At 29.2% G+C, this 18819-nt stretch overlaps 1 protein-coding gene across 2 annotated transcripts in view; it reads right to left on the bottom strand.

The window, feature by feature from the left end:
• Positions 1–5808: 5808 nt before the first annotated feature.
• cu (NADP/NADPH phosphatase nocturnin) overlaps positions 5809–18819 on the bottom strand; it is a 32081-nt gene continuing 19070 nt past the window's right edge. For both annotated transcript variants that reach the window (XM_088187649.1, XM_088187648.1), the window contains 6 exons: positions 9371–9537; positions 9242–9301; positions 7980–8101; positions 7705–7911; positions 7140–7377; positions 5809–7035 (listed from right to left, as the gene is read on the bottom strand). In XM_088187649.1, the coding sequence (XP_088043775.1) occupies positions 6740–7035; positions 7140–7377; positions 7705–7911; positions 7980–8101; positions 9242–9301; positions 9371–9537 (1090 nt within the window). In that variant the 3' untranslated portion in view covers positions 5809–6739. The remainder of the gene's footprint in view (positions 7036–7139; positions 7378–7704; positions 7912–7979; positions 8102–9241; positions 9302–9370; positions 9538–18819) is intronic.

The raw sequence follows: 18819 nt of genomic DNA, 5'->3' as shown, positions 1-18819 counted from the left end.
AAGTAGTCCGAGTAATCAAACTTCGAGATGAACCATTTTAAGTAGTCCGAGTAATCTAAACCTCGAGATGAACCATTTAAAATAATCCGAGTAATATATGACTCGAAGTGATCAATTAAATAGTAACTGAAATCCAAACAATTTCATTGATAAAATATTCAATAAATCATAAAATTCTATAAAATTGATAAAATCTCTAAAAGACAAGAGCAGGATTCTTTCGCTCCTGCAAGATCTAATACTAATTATTACGATAACTATCGAAAACTTTAATCAAAAATATTTAGCGATTTCCGACAGTCGCGTTCAATATACGTTATCAAGATATTTAAACAACTGTAGGCTAATGACAGCTGCAATATATATATATATATATATATATATATATATATATATATATATATATATATATATATATATATATATATATATATATATATATATATATATATATATATATATATATATATATATATATATATATATATATATATATATATATATATATATATATATATATATGTTTTCACAATGAAATAACTTACCACACACACACAACTCATACATTCACCTACAATTCTAAATTTTATACATTACAACAAAATGGATAACTCGAATTGTGGCACAGATTGACCAGTAATAATAATTGTTATAATTTAATGATATGTTTCAAGAATCAACTAATCAGTCATCACAGGAATCACTCTCTTAAGAAGTGTACGCCTAAATCAAAGTTATTCTTAGACATGTATTATATTTTTCGTAAACAAAACGCCACTCGTATGTTTACTCTTAACGGGGGAGGTGTTATAAATATACAAATAATGTATTCATTCAAATATTTAATTAATAGACAACAAATGAAAATAATAAAAACAATTACAATAAGTGAATTAGAACATTATTTTTGCTCCTTTATGACAAAAATATTAAGCTTATTATCGATATTTGAGGTCAAAAAACACACTTTTTAGGGTCCTTAACACGTATTATATACCTTTAATATCATCACTTCTTGTACTTAGATAAAATATTTCTAGCTTAATGGTTGTTATTGAATCTAAATGTAAGAAAGAACTAAATGACTAGAAATATTTTTTCTTAATAAAAAATAATATTTAGCTTATTGGTAATATTTAGGGTCACAAAATACGTTATTTTGGACCTTAAACACGTGTAAAAGACGGTCGTTTTTCGGTCTAAAACACGTTAAAGGACACTAAAAAATCAACAATAATTTCACTATGTTATAAAATATTCAGCGAATATTAAATATTTAAGGTCACAAAATACGTTATATTGGGTCTAAAACACGTGTAAGCTTTTAATTATAATCAATAATTGTACTAAGAATATATTTTGATTTAACTTATTATAACCCTTTTTTTGTGCCCTAAAATAATAATGAAAGGTGCAGATTTTTTATTCCGATAAAAAATTATTGTTGGGATTTGCGATTTTCTAGTCGTGTTTAAAACGTTAAAACAACTATAAAAAGCTGCACATGACTCTATTTAGTACAATACCTTATGATATTTAAGGTCTAAAAGTCTTGATTCAAACCCTAAGAGACGTTTTTTGTACCCTAAAATATTTATATAGATCTACATATATTTTTTTAATAAGTGAAAAAATTGTGAATTTTCGCGTTCTTTTACTTGTTTTTTAAACTCTAAAACGATACCTTATCATATTCGATGTCTAAAATTCGTATTTAAGACCCCAAAGACATATTTTGTACCCTAAAATATTTATATAGAGATACATATTTTTCTAATAAATGAAATTATTGTGAATTTTTGCGATTTGTGTCTTAAACTCCTTAAACGAGCATAATAAGCAGTATAATACAGTACATATTGCAATAATTGATGATATTTGTGGTCTTCTGGTATTGTATTTTCAACCCTCAAACACGTGTTTTGTGCCCTAAAATAATAATGAAAGGTACAGATTTGTATTCAAATAAAAAAATATTGTTTAGTCCAGTCAAATAAGGCGAAATAAAGGCTAAACCTCGGAATGAAAGATATCAAGCTGAAATTTTGCACAGACCTTCGTTTTGATGTTCTAAGGACAGGGTGAAAAGTCTCATAAAATATCGTGTCTGCTAATCAAGATATCAAAGGTCAAAGGTCACAAAATTTGTTTTTTTTGCAAATATCTCGCATTTTATGCTTCGCACGTCATTAGATTCATTACAAAACTTGTAAAGCATAAAATTTTCTATAAGTTTGGTTATAATATTTGTTTTGTATCCTTAACCGTTTTTGAGATATAGCGCGAAGAGTGGGAGGCGTACATCCGTTTATAGAATCCAGCGAGTATTTCTACCTGCTTAACTTGGTATAAGCTTTGAAAAAGTAAGCAATCGTGAAAAAAGTGGTCTCGGCAAGTCGTTTGAACCATAATTTTATTACTTTTTTTATTGTATTATTAGGAATTATGAATGAAATATTGCTCGACTAGAAATTTGTGCGAAAAAATTGAAAGAGTTGAGAGATGTCCTTACGGAGTATGTACCAGATGATAAGAAGATCATTTCCAAATTAAGAGAAAAATATTAAGCTGACATTATAATTACAACGAAGATTGGATCATTCCCTATTTTTTCTTTTCGCGATGCTCAAGCTTAAATTTTATCCATAGCTTGGTATGAAAATAAAAAAGGCACTTCGGAAGAAGAACACTTGCGCGTAGTGGAAGCTGCTGCGGCGATTATTAGAGAAGATATTCGATCTTCTTTTGTTGAGACCAAGTCCTATCCGCCCCCGAGTAAAATATTAATGAAGAAATTCCGAAAACTTTATTACATTTTCTGCAAGAAGTTATTATAAAGAACAGAAAAGGAAAGACGGGGCATTTTAAAACGAAATACACAGCTATAAGTCATGCTATAATGACTTTCATACGAAAACGGTCCAAAAATACTTTTGGATGTTTTGTCAAGCTTAGGTTTTTTCGCTTCATATAGTGATACTGTAAAATGTTAAATTTCAGCTGTTTATCACACACAGCCTCGTAATCAACCATCAGAGTCAAGTGCCTTAGTACAGTATGCAGCGGATAATGCAGGAAAATATTTATACTCTTGATGGCTATAATACTGTTCATATAATGGGAATGATAAAAATAATAACTTCAAAATCTGAAGTTATATCTGATGACCGCATAAAGAAATTTACAACAAAACCAAGTGCAAAGGAGTTAGCAGCACGATCACATATACCCCTTCTAGTGTATGAAAATCATGTCGTACCCGGATTGAGCAAGAGATTCAAGTTCAAAATTTTAATGACGTAGAAGAACTAACCGAACAAATATTTAATGTAGTTGATTTGTTGTGGATGTACGGAAAGTGGAAAAATATCTCACCGTTGCCAGGATGGAATGGATTTATTGAACAACTTACAAAAACACTTCTCGGATTCTGTTTCTTACTTTTATTCATCATCCTGCGAGTAATATGGACACAATTTACAACACATTACAATGTACTACAAACACTGCCAAGAAACATGAACAAAAAACATGCTTAATAACTTTTGATCAGCCGTTGTACATAAAAGCACGTGAAATCGTAGCAGCTCAGATGCTAACTCAGACTTGTCCAGAGTAGTTGTGAAACTAGGAGGCTTTCATATGCTTGTCTTTTATTGGATGCATAGGGTATATAATGAATGGAAGCTGAATCAAGGAAGCTCTCAGTACAATTTATGCTTCGAATTCTGTCGACAAAATGTTGGATGGTCACGCTTTTGCAAGAAGTATCAGAGGCCATACGCTATTCATTTTTGCATTATCGATGATGATTTTTGAAGATATGGAGATTGAAAGTTATAATGCTTTAGATGGGTTCATTCAGCAGATAACAATTTGCGATGTTTCCTATGAAACTGTGGAAAAATGTGCAGGTAGCTCTGGCTCCGTAGTTCACATAGCGTTATCCTATAAACGGATGCGCGCTTCCCACTCCCCGCGCTATATCTCGAAAACCATTAACCATACGAAGAAATAATTTAAAGCAAACTTGTATAAAATTTTATTTTCTATAAGTTTTGTAAAACATCTAATGACATGCAACGCAAAGGAGGCGAGATATTTGCAAAAAAACGATTTTTATGACCTTTGCCCTTTAATATCTTGATTAGCAGACACGATATCTTATGAGACTTTTCACCCTATCCTTAGAACGCCAAAACAAAGGTCTGTGCAAAATTTCAGCTTGTTATCTTTCATTCCGAGGTGAAACCCTTATTTGACTGGACTATGTTGGGATTTGTGGTCTCCTAATCGTGTTTTAAACGCTAAAACAACTGTAAAAAGCTTTGCACTTGCTATAATTACTTTAATTAGTCTTAACTTTATTTTTAAAAACATAATACATAACTCCGCAACAAGCTCTTATGAAAAAATGTCACGTATTATTCATTTTTCTGCTCTCATAAAGCTTCGTTTGAAGTTATTATATACATAATTTTTAGCAATTTGGCTGCTTATTGATATTTTACTCTTACATAAATATCGTTTTAAATATTGTACAAAGCTTAATTAGATTTGGATATCACGAAAGCTTTCGATCCCACATGGCAACTCACACGAACATCGATCACAGTAAAATTGCTCACGTGGACTATTGCACACACAAGCATTGCTCGCAAGGCAACTTCTCACACAATTGCTCATACAACAATTGCTCATACAAAAATTGGTCACAAATCGATCAATCACAAGGCGATTACTGATATGAATATCACTCACAAAGTTTAAGAAATGTAAGTTTTTTAAGTAAGTTATTTAATTTCAATGCAGGTTCATTGCGTACAAATTATTGAGTCATTTATGAGGGGCTACTTTAATAATGATTTAATTATTAATATTGAATATCTCCTCAATATTCATTATAATAATGATAAATATAACATTTTAATAACAGCTATTTGAGATATTTTGGATTTTATATGTCTATAGATACATTTTTTATAGATTAATTTAATATGTATTTTACTTTAACTTAATTTAATATATCTTTACATGTTTTTTCTTTACGATATCTTGAAACGTTTGCTCTGTTGTGTATTTATCTATTTATACATTTAGGAAAAAAAAAATATTTGCTTACGTATTTGAGCATTGCAAATATAACAATATGCGCGTAAGAAACATATGGATTGCGCTGAAACACTTTTCAGAAGAGTTGCGAAGTTAAAAGATATTTCCTATATAATTAAAAACATTGCAATAATTTGCTTTTATTTAATTTTTAAACCATCATAGTTTTCCGCAATGGAATTTCATCGAAGTGAGAAATATTAAATACTTTTCTGGATTTTGATTCCAGTATGAAAAATACATATCTTGCATTTACGAGTAATTCGCCAATTTCTTAATTACAACTATATTTTATTTTACACATATATGATTTCTCTATGAGGTGTAGTAGCTCATTATTAGATATTTTTACACCTAATATGTACGACCTACGAATTAATTTTCATATTTTTTACATCTTAAGTGTTGGTTAGGTCATGTGTTAAGTTAAACTATACTACTTTTAATGTTTTACTTTTAGTCAGATTAACTTTCAGTTGCTCTTTTTTTATACTATTTTAGTTCCAGGCGTTTTTCTATCTCATATCTTTTATTAGCATTTTAGTTTAAAAGTAAACATAAAAGTGATTTAAAAAGGAACGTAAACAAATAAATTAAAAACACATTTTAATAAAATATTTTTATTATTCGAAAGCAAAAATATATAAAATTTATAATTTTATGTACAAAACATTTTAAAATATTTTTTCATATCGCAATAACATTTTTAACAATAAAAAAATATGATGAAGCAAATCTGACGCAATTGCTAAAAGTATATAAACGCAAAAGCAAAACACATGAACATAAACAATATAAAAATGTAGCAAACATTAAATAATATTAAATGCTGGCAAATGATGAATTAAATATAAATCAATTAAACGCATTCAAAATTGCTTACATCATATACATCGAGAGAAGCACCTATTTTACTAAAATCTAAACTTAGAAAGCTAGATTATATTTGTATATATAAAATAATGAAAAGCGTTTCTTAATTTTTTAAGCCTGCAGCTGGCATATATTTTAAAATTTTATGCATATGTTAATAAAAATAATAATAACAATCCTCATAATGCCTCAAGACAAGAAAAAAAATAAAAAAATTAACATGCGAAGGAATCTTTTAGATAAGAAATAAATAATACTGAAGAAGTAATACATAAAATATGAACATGATAAGAATGCATATCTCACTTAATCAAGTTCATATAGTAAAATTCTACAAAAATAAAACTCTAGTAATTATAAATTAAATATAAATGACCTTTAAATTATATATTTGATTAATGATGACTATGCTACCCCGTTAACAAACTGTATATATAAATAATATACATAATGTCTCAGGTGAAACCATCTAATCTTAGAATAAGTGAACTATTAATTAAAATTTAAAATCTATAAAAATATATTTTTTATTCAGAATATTATTATAAAGATAGATATTATTTATTTAAAATATTATTTTTTATCTACTATAAAAGTTGCAAAGTTTTATCAAATGTATTGAAAAAAAATTATTTCAGTAACATTTACAACATATGTACATACATTTATGTACATATGTTTATTACATACATATGTATATGTATGTTGATATTGACATTTTTTAAATTAAAAAACATTTTCTTGAGACACCCGTTTACAAAAAAGAATGGCCGAATGAAAAATCCGAAACCAATGCAAAATGATCCGAAGGATAACTGAATGATGGCACTCTGTTTTCTCCGATTTCGGAAGAAGTCGGTATTTTTAGGACACCTTCGATGTTCAAAAACTGATCGCTGTAAAAGATGTAATCGATGGTATGACACTCTTCACCGTTTTCGCGTATCTTCCAAGTAGTGTATTGACTTTCAAACGCATCATCATCAAAGATATCAGAAGGATCAACACCGGCGGATAGTTTGTTGAACTTCGCATAAGACGAAGATAGTTCTGAAATTGTTATTCACACTATTAATAATTATACAATACATCGAGAAGTAAGAAGATTAAAAAGTTTTGAATTTAATTGTTTATTATTACTATTGAAAACATACTTATATCTCTGTTAGATAGTACACTTTTATAAAACATCTCGTTGGGTTCTCCATTGAAATCTCCGCAGATTACTACAGGTCGTCCTTGGCTCAGTTCGGATACAAATGCCAACAAATCTCGGGCCTGCTCATTTCGCAGGTGCATCAAAAGTGCTCCCTTTTTCGCCTTTAGATGCGTTCCCACTACGCATACTTCCCTTCCAGTATTTTTGCATCGGAGAATCGCCATAATCACCACCTTTAAAAAATATTCTTATAAGTCATCACTATCTAAATCTAACAAAGCTACAGACTGTGAAAATGTTGCTTCAGAACTTTTATGACAAATTAGATAAGAAAAGCACTATATATAGTGCTCTGCTTCAATGATTACAAAAAGCTTCTGATATGAGATTGTTCGGGTGTACTATTACTAGAAATGAGAGTATCTATTGAAAAAAAAACTTTTCTTCAGGTCTACATATTCTTTAACCAAAGACTGCATGTGAATATTAAGTACTTATTACGCACAAAGTGAGTAAATATCTTTCTAGAATTTTAGAATGTATATAATAAATATGCTTACTTGATTACTCTTTACTTTCCATACTTCTAATACTCTGCTGTGAACAGCAAGACATTCATATTTGTCTTTCTTATAAAAGATGGCACAACCATCTGGTCCATTATTTCCTTGAATGTATATACATGGAGAATCAGGCTTTTCATAGAAATGTCCTTCAAACCCTTGAGTATGCAAAACTTTATTAATGAAAGAAAAATGATCCACCTCCTGTGAATATAACACGCATGTTAACATAATGAAAGATTAGTAAAGATGTCTTAAAAAGCGATACAGACCTGTAAGCATACCACATCTGGATCACATCTGACAATCTCTTCAATGATGTGATATTTGCGATAATCCCACGCTAATGCTTCCTTCGGGCACTTCACAAAAGAATCGCATTGCAACCCTAAAGCTGAAATTAAAAAATGTTGCAAATGTTGCAGAAATAGCTTTCTTCAGAAATATGTGAAACAAAAAAAGTAAAAGAAAAGTCTAATTCTTGACTGCCAAACGAGATGGAATAGCTTAGAAATCATGATCAAATGGTTTATAACATTTAAAAAGTATATTATTTTAACTTTAAATAATATTGGTGCTTTCACATGTTTGGTAACTAACCTAAAAAATCCAAAATAGAATTACTTTGTTTTCACTTGCTTCAAAAAGTGAAAACATTATCCAGAATATATCAGAATCTTTGTATACAAACAGATCCCGGCGATGAATGTTTCGAAGGAGTTAATCAGTGTTAAAGGAAATTACGTTACCAAAATTAGGTAATCACTAAATAATCGATCAGTGTATGTTTTTTGTTTTCTAAAATCATATTTTCTAAAGAGGAACACCGAATAAAATTTCAGTAAATTAAGTTTTGTTTTTGATATCAATCAATTGTATATAGAGTTAACCAATTGCTTAATATTTTTTCTTGTTATATTTTTTGTAACAATATTTATAATAAATAAACGAATTTTTTTTACAATTATAATTGAATTTTCCTTTTTTTAATTCAGAAAACCATGTTATTCAGAGTTTTAAAAATATTGGAATTTGAAAACGATTTTTTTTATTTTTTAAGGAAAATAATAATTTTAGTGACATAACCTAACAAAGTTAGAATAAAGTAATTTTAATAATTAAAAAAAAATAAAAGTTTAGATAGCTATTTATATAATATACACCCAGATCTATGTGGAAACTTAGTGACAAGTGAAATAATTTATATTTTATTAATGGTTTTAAACTTGGCTTAATTTATATGTATAATATATTAAAAACAAATATTTTGGATTAGGATACATAATATATTTTTAATTTAATTATATATTACGAATAATCTATATACAATTAAAAATTATCTGCTTTTGTCAAGGTCAGAGGGGATGTTCTTGAAGAAAATGGCTAATCCGATACTACAGTGCCAATGATGACGTTAATTATTTACAGTTGTTTTTATTAATTGTTACAGATTTTCAGTTTCATCTAAACTTTTTTAATTTGAACATGTACTGTTCTACACGGTTTACAATAAAATATAACTATTAATTCTTACTTTGTGACAGAATATTCCATTGAAGCACACGCAAGTTTCCACTATTTTTTCTCACAACATCTGAAACGTTAAAGTAAAGTATTTAAAAGCGTAAATTTATATTTATTTATTTAGATGTTGATGATTTACCTCTTTTTATGAAGTCAAATATCCTGCTGGTAAGCGGTACGCTCGAGTTTCTCTTGTTTTGACACATTTCAATTAGTTTTTCACGAGTGATCTCCGGTGATATGATAAAGCTGTCGTCTTGGCTATCAGAATTCATGATTTTTGGATTTGATTGGAAGCTTCCCATTCTGCAGAAAGAAACAAACATGATGTTTAGGTTAGAATGAATACACCGTAGTCACAACATCAGTATTGATAAAACAATATTAAGTTTGCCAGTATAACGACTCAAATAAAAACATAAAAGTAAAGTACTGTATTTAAACATTATTATTTTTTTAACCTTGAATATAAACTTGATAACTGTCTTTAAATTTTTAATCGGGAAAAAATCTGTACTACATTATTTTGTTTTAAAAATAATGATAAAATACAAAATATAGACGAATTATTAGAACAAAAATTGGTAACGTGTACACGATGGCGCGACTCCAAAGAATCATATCTCAACATAACGGAAGATAAAAATTGATAATATTTTTATTCACTTCTATATAAATATATGGTAAATCTTTTATATTCACGAATATTATTTTTTTCCTTCATTATTCAGTAGCCATACAAGAGATATTTGTGCATTAAATGATTATACAAGGCTTACAATGCCTTGAATTATGCGCAGGAAAAAAATCTGTAATCATTGTTATGATTTTTATTTAATTAATGCATATTTACAAACATATACAAAGACAAATTATCTGGTTTTTAAAATTGCATTCATTGAACAATCGACGAAAGGCAAAATTAACTGACAATAAAGTAACAATATTAAAAGGACACAGTTTGAAACAATCTGCTTAACACATTAGGCTCACAGGTACATTTATACATAAACGATTGATATCATCACGTTGCATACAAGCTGGTGTTTTAAATCAAAATACTAAAAAGTTAATAAACTATCGGTATGTTAAAATTGATTTTGCTAGACAATCTTGACAGCATTTTTAAATTAAAAAATGTTTTCGATTTCACATTACTGCAGATAAAAGCTAGGTATGAAAAGATGTATAGTTTATACTTTGAACAAATTTATAGAAATTAAAACCATTACTATATTTTTTATATTTATCAATCAATTAGAGTAATGATAAGTATATCTATAATAATAGTAGAAGCGTAAACCTAAACTTGCCATCTCTTTCTCAATTATGAATAACTAGCTGTCGGTACCTCACTATCGTGAGGTACCGATAGCTAGCGAGTGTGCGAATACCGGAACCTCAACTTTTTGGGTTTTAAATATAATTTTTGCTTCGTTCTGATTTTTTTTAATATTTTTTAAAATTTAATGGTTCAAATTGGACATTACTATTTAGGATTTTCAATGATAGACAAAATAGTTCAATCTATAAAAAAGTACTTAACATTTTCAATTCATTTGAAAATAGGTTTACAACTTGACTAAATATTTCCAGAAGAAAACATTTTATATTATTTATTAGGTTTACAACGTTAGATTTTATCGTTATATTGAAACTTAGATATTTAATGATAAATCTAAATATTGTATATCATTTATGAATAGGTTTAAAACTTGGCTAGATAATAATAAATTAAAAATTGTACTATGAAATTTCAATACAGCGAAGCTCACGGAACCAATGAATAAATTTTGGTATACTGAAAATTCGTTATATTGAACGTAAGGAAGATGATATATTTTATTTTTAATTATCACATTACTACAACATCAAAATAACCTCTTATAAGGTTGACAGATAGTTTTTTGCCCATTTTTAAGGATACTGTATGAAACAATAAAATTTGTGAAAAAAATGTTTTATAAAAAAAGTTTGAGGGTCAGCGAAACACCTGTAATGTCGCTTTTGAACACATCTGTCACACACCACGTCAAGAACGAACTGAATTTGGAGAAATATTGTGTAAAGTTGCAACGTCATTCTTAAATTCGGATCAAAATATTTCGTTATACTGAGATCAGTCTTCGTTATAATGAAAACATTTTGTATGCAAGTTTTTCGGGGACAAATTAAAGATTCGTTATACTGGGAATTTTGTTATTTCGGTATTCGTTACAAAGAGATTTCGTTGTAATATTTTTTAAAATAGGTTTGTAACTTTACTAAATATTATTAAAACAAAAAATATCAAAATGTTTTCAACATAAAAAATAATATTAAAACGTAACATTTTGTATCATTTAAAAGTAGGTTTACAGTTTAATAAATAATAATAATAATAAATAGCATCGGTTACACATCCGCTCAAAAATATTACTGATATGAAAAAATATTTTGTTACACCTTACTAACGCTACAACACAATCGATCATATATAGTTAGTGCAATGTGAGTGATTATAAGTCATTGATTGTGTTTTAGCGTATTTTATGTGTTTGGGTGCCAGTTTTAACGCTGCATAACACAATTATATCATAAATTTAAATTTTCGTAATAAAAAAGTTTTTTGGTGACATCATAAGTTACTTTATAATTTAAAAAAATATTTCTATGTTTTATGTGTAAATATAAAAGTCAGTTTTTAATTACATTTACTAATGAGAAAGAATTATATATTTTAGCATTATATATTTTAATAATTAATGAGTGTAAAAAGTTTTCACTATATTTAAAATTAATAATAAACTAATGATATTTAAAATCTATAAAAAAGTATTAATATTTAAAATCCATAATAAAATAAAAAATATTTTTAATGTTGAAAAAAATATTTTGAATAAATCTGGAAATTTTATTCTGAAACTTTTAATTTAAAAAATATTTTAATTAGTGTTATACATTTTTGTGTAGTTTAGTTTCAAAGGCGTCAGTAATATGGATTTTTGCAATACTGTGCGCTTAGTAGTTGGTTGGTAATGAATAGTACTTATTTTGAAACTTTGCCCCTTTTTGTTTAAAATATTTTTTAAAGCAAAGTTTTAAGAATTCTCTAAAAACTCAAACTTTAAATTGCCAACGTTCGCCAAAATTTAGGTACATATTTTTTCTGTATAGAGAAGTTAATACATATCCACATTATTTATAATATATTTTAAATCTATAAACTAAAAAAATATTTTAAAAAACATTTTTTTTTGTATTTGATGATTTTTATACATATTTTAATAAATTTATACAATTTAAATCGTTAAAATAAATTTCGCTCGTTAAAATCAATTTCGCTCGTTAAAATCAATTTAGTTCGTTCTCAAGCGCGGGACTTCCCAAATTTGCTTTGACAGTTCTTCTGTCACATCTGGCAAGAAATATGTTATAATCGCGGCATTTTTGTTACAAAGTGACAATTGAAGATGATTCAAGTGATGCAGCATTTGAAATTATAGACAAAACTATAAATTGCGGGTGTGCCAGTAAGTGTTTAGTTATAAATGAATAATATAACACGGTTATTCAAACAAAATTACTATTGACTTTCCAGGATCTAATATTAAAAGACAAACAGCGGTGATTTGGCAATTAAAGGTATACATACCGAAGTTAATTAAACATATTACAATGCTAGTAATAATAAAAAATATATGACATATTGTGACAATTTTGTAGAAGATGAAAAGATGCCAATCTACGTGTTTAATCCTCTACAGTACATCCATCAATTGTGTTCTTTGGTTGTCGTTTAAATTTAATTTATGGATTATATTAGTAGTAATAATGTGTTCAATGTTTACTCTTGATAGGAGTCTTATTGTTTTTTAATTATTTTTCAGAAGCAATGATGGAACAATTTGATGGCCTATATGGCTACAACGTAGAATTGGTATATATAAACAAAGAGTTAATCTTCTCATGTTGAAGTCACTGTCAGCAAGTATTATCTTTTTATAAAGAACATACTACATAAGTTTGATGTAACTGAATATCTTAAATTTGGCTATTCAGAAAGAGGAATGATGGCACAGAACAAAAATTGTACCTATTTTGCCACATCGGAATTAAAAATAACCCACTCTTAGATATTTTGGCTATCGATTATTCCAGGTATGCAATCACATATTTATAATCATTGTAAAATGTCGTTTATTAGATAACATCCAAGAAACTACACATTTATAAGCTGTCCGACAGCGCCGATTTGATCGACATTAACTTTCAATCCTCGCATACTAAGGATATATTACACGTTCATGTTTAAAACATAACTGGTTAATTTAAAATTCTTAAAATCTAACGTATATGTGTATTAAATCGGAAAGCAATGATAATGTTTATGTAATATAAAAGAAAAACTCACTTTCCGGCCTCGGAGCCCGGCGACGGGATTTCAAAATTTGAAGATTTCATTACAAAGATTGTTTTATGATTGTTTATCTAATTTAATCAATGTATTCTTCTTATCCTAAGCACATTATGTATATATTTAATTTTCATAGTTATAACACACCTAGTTAATTTGCAATCCGATTATTTATAAAAGCAAAAACTCACTTTTAGGCCTCGGAGCCCGTCGCCGGGAATTCAAAATTTGAAAATTTCATTACGAAGATTATTTTATGATTGTTTATCTTGTTTAATCAATGTATTCTTCTAATCCTCAACACATTATGTATATATTTCATTTTTATTCAGTCAAATGACGAATTAATGAAAATTATTGTCGCGTAGCAAAATTTTATTATTAAATAATAATTATTTAAAAGTGTTGTCACGGTACTGTCTATTTGAATTTGAATGCTTATTTTTCATTGGTCGAAGCTATTTGAATATTTGAATGCTTATTTTTGATTGGTCGAAACAACAGAACGCATTACCGGCGGCTCGAAAATCAATCGGAACAAATTCAATTTTAATTTTTAATATTATTTATTATTATAATTAAATATATTTCCTTTGTTTACGTGTATTGTTACACACTGTTAATACAAAGCGATACGATTTACAGAGTATAGAATTGAACGGAGAATGTTTCATTGAAAGTTATGCGCGTCCGGAAGCGACGACGGCGGCTTAGAACAATTATATATAAGATAATGAAATGGATAGCTTTAGAACTGACTGTGTTAACCCAAATAGAGTATAGATAAATTTCACGATGCGTTCTGATAACCATTTACAATAAATAATTATACCATTAAATATTTGAAGAAGAAAAAATTATGGTGCACACCTAAAATAGGTGATTACCATCCTTTATAATTTACTAGCTCTTCATAGATGTTGCCAAAAACATTATTGTGTTTGGCAAGCTCGTTGAGAAGCTGGATGTCTCATTTAAGAGGAACGTTCGCACGACGAGCTAGAATAATGGACGCGATCGCGACTGTATAGGGCACTCTAAAGCTTGCAACTGAAAGTCGTCAAGCATCAATAGATTGTCGGCACCACCCCTTAACAAGTGCTTCATTGAGTAGACGCTACGCAGAGAATGTAATGAATTGTATCCCAACGATCATAGCAAAAAAGCATTAGAATATAAATACGGATACGACTTATACTTGTACTTGTACTCCCACAATTTTCTCTGAATTTTCTCCAACAGTAAGGAGTACTATGATTCTCTGGAATTCTAGACAATGGAGTCATATTCAAGGATGCTACGAACTAGCGTAACGTATAAAATAATAAATTATTAAAGTGGCACGCACTCCGCACAATGAAACCGAGCATCCTCGACAGTGGCGGAGCTATGGGGGGGCGGAGGGGGCGGGCCGCCCCGGGCGGCACTTGCTTGGGGGCGGCATATTCGCGATGGGATCGTCTACTGTGGTTCTTATTGGTTACTTATATACATTTACGAATAACAAGAGCTTAATAATAACCAATTTATTATTTTAAGAAATGCTGATTTTATGACCCTACAAAAAATGTATGGGAGGGGGCGGCAATTTTAAGGATCGCCCTGGGCGGCACATACCCTAGCTACGCCACTGATCCTCGACGCGTTTTGATAAACTTTAATGTGCATACAAAATCTCCATCCCTCCTCAAAGGCTCAAAACACCTTCACCTGAACTTGGAAAGAATTCCGCCGGGCAAGTGGATTTGAAAAAATACTTGGCGATTATCGATCGACCACCTCTAAGTAAACTTTATAACCGAAAAATATCGTAAATAACGTCCTTTATATATAATATAAGGGAAGAGAGATTCATTCGTACGAAAGGGGAATTGCGGCGCTCTCATTAACTACAGCGTGTTTTATCTACGATCGGTTTATTATTCTCAATCGCCTGTTATTTAAAATACGTTTCTATGCATATCGATCAATATGGACAGTACATATTTTTGAGAGAACCTCCTTTTGATCTTTTCCTCTCAACACAACCAGTCACAACTACTTTCTTAAGACTCTCTTTTGTTCAACTTGCAGATTGTATAAATTATGCATTATTTCGCGATTTATTGTTGAAAGCCTTTCTTAGTTGAACTCTAGTTTATTTTAGTAGTTTCCTAAAATACTCGTATGTATCTCTTGGTTCACTATCGCAAAATTTTAAGTTAAATCCACCTCGATGGTCGCAATACATAAAAATTTAAAAAAATACATTAGATTATAATTACTTACACTATAATAAATCAACTAAATCAACCAGATCTTTAAGACTACAAAATTTGTAAATGCAACGAGGAAGAAATCTATTGTATAAGAGTATATGCTATAAAAAATTGAATTTTAATTTATTAACGAAATGGAATAATCTTATTAATTAAATAGATAAATCAGAAAGGTACTCTTTCTCTTATTCTCGTTTATTATGATCGAGGTTGGTTCCATTGTATAATGCCTTGTCTTGATATTTATATATTTATATAAATAAATGCTATTTTCTCAATATTTTTTTTTTGTTTTGAATCTGCTTCAAACAGTTGATTACAAATGCATATGTCGATACTGGTTTGGTTTATTCTAAAATATTTGTGATAATGTACATTAAATTAATGGGATATTCTGCTTAAAAAGTATGCATCGCTAACGATACTACGTACCTATCGAAATGTTTAAAATATATTGTATAGATTAATTAATTAGTAAAATATCAGATGGCCAAAATAAGATTGTGCCGTTTTCAAGTTCAAGTTTGATTCAATGACTTATCGCAACTTGTTGACACTGTCTGGCACGTGTGTTTATACACTATGTATATCATACAACATAAATGTGCGGCATTTAATCGGATTACTTTGTCATGGAATTGTCTTTTAAATTATAATTTTTCATCTTTTCAAAATATCGATTGAATCGAGTGTAATTCGAGAATGATGAGTTATAACTTGGATCTAAGGTTACAAAAGCATATCTTAAGAACTGCGCACCATTTGAATCCGATACACTAAGAAACAGCACAATAAAATACTTCGGTGATGAGTAACTTATAGATGCATTGTGTTTAGGAAGACCCTCGGATATTGATAATAAAAAAATACGAAGCGCTGTTGAGAAAATAATGGGGCGATAACTATTTAAAGTATGCAACGTTTACATTGGGAAATAGTATATATATAAAATAATAGAAGCAGAACAAATGGATCCCATATTTTAATTGTTAAAATCGAATTATAAGTTATTTTCATAAATTAAACTGGCCATTTTTAATCGCTTTTATAATTGTGGTGGAAAATGAACTTTCTAGTCTAATAAAAAGCTAATTGATCATTGATTTTTATCCAATACCACACACTTCAAAAACAATATCCTTAAAATATTATGATTTATTTATAAAATTTAAAAGTGCAAAAGACTTTTAAAATTTAAAAGTGCAAAAGAAATTTAACATTAAAAGAGATAAAGTAATTTCTGTAATTTCGGCAATAACAATGTGTTTGTTATTAGTTGTAGTGACAAAATATTTTTGCTCAGATGTCGAGCTCATCCTTAGTGCTCTGAACGCTCATTTGTTCACAAACGGATGATCTAATACGCGAATTTTCACAGTCCTATAATTTTACTAGCGCCGAACAGTATTTTTATTTTCGCAGAAATATTTCCCTACCGGTGAAAACGTATTTGGGTATTGACTTCACTAAAACTTTAGTGAAAATATAACATAGATAATATTTTAAACGTGCTTCAATGACAATTAATAATAATACTATGTAAAGCCTGTGATACAATGTTATTTTATTTTTAATCCTTATAAATTAAGAGAAAATATACCGTTGCTTTAAAAGAATAGATTCATTCATGTTATTAGAAACGTTTTTTAGATCGATTCGGGTGACGAATGTCAGTCAGAAGACTTCTTTATATCCAAACCCAGACAGAATCTGCCCCACCTTGACAGTTCGATGCAATGGGGTCAGTGGCGTGCGCCGGAAGAGGACGAAGGTCCTAGTTGTCACGATACATTTTCAGACCCAGGCCGAGGCCAAGGTTTTCGAGAACGCAAATACTATTTCGAGACAATATCAAATTAAATAATCTAAAAAATAACATACATACATACACACGCCCAAGAGGTAGTGGGGAGTGAGCATGAGCATACAGGTGTTTGTGACTATATTATACGTTACGGGCAACAACCGCATATCATAGTAAATGTATCACCCTAAATATCAGTTTTAACGCTGGAATAATACGAATGATTGCAGCTATGTTAATAACATTACAAAAAAAGAGAGTTACATTAACTATTTACAAATACAAATACAAGTAAAGAAGGCGAGTATCCTCGACGCCTTATCGCAAACTTTGGCGATGCGTATTAAATATCTATCCCTGCTCGAACGTCACTTCTGAACAAAAGCATTTCTAGTTAAAACTATAAATATAATTTGAGTTAACTATGGGCGCATGTATATCATTAATAAATATAATGAAAAGCGGGGAACCCTAATTGGAACAAATAATTCATAAAAACAGACTTTTTAATTTACGAAAAGAAAGTTTGTGACAAACTTTGTCAAATGCCTTTTGAAAGACAGTATAAATTACTTAAGAAGCACTGCCTTTAAAAAATGTATAAATTATTCAAGGGGGAGGGCAAATTCCCTCCCCCTTGTCAGTGATCATTTTTTTTTAATATTTCAATTTCATTAAATGACATGCAGTTTTTCGACAAAATTCAAGGGGGGCCAAATGCCTCCACTTGTCCTCCTCAAATGACGTTTTTGATTTTGGACTCTATTAAAAATATGCTGCAGCTACTGTACATTTTACACCACGATTTTTTTCAAAAAATAATCATCGTATTGATTCGAAAGAATTTTATTCACGTTGAAAAAGTAAATTTAGAAAAGGATGCTAGATAGAAAAAATATTGAGTTTGCACTTTGATTTCAGTTGACATTTGCAGAGATGGAATTTAGGAACATGTCAATTATACTACCATAAACGAAAGAGAAATGATTCATGGATTTCGCGAATACATTTTCGAAAAGACATCCTGAAAAATATTGCGTTTGGTATACGCTCTAAATTGTACCCCAATTTTTTCAAGCGAACGGATTTTCACAACTATTACTACAATAAGAGCTTCATTCAAGACCAAT

Source organism: Plectrocnemia conspersa, unplaced genomic scaffold (genome assembly GCF_051122295.1).
Source record: "Plectrocnemia conspersa isolate PC_06_02 unplaced genomic scaffold, ASM5112229v1 ptg000006l, whole genome shotgun sequence".
In the NCBI taxonomy this organism is placed as follows: Eukaryota; Metazoa; Arthropoda; class Insecta; order Trichoptera; family Polycentropodidae; genus Plectrocnemia; species Plectrocnemia conspersa.
The sequence above is the reverse complement of the archived record's forward strand: the minus strand, read 5'-3'. Positions and strand labels throughout refer to the sequence as shown.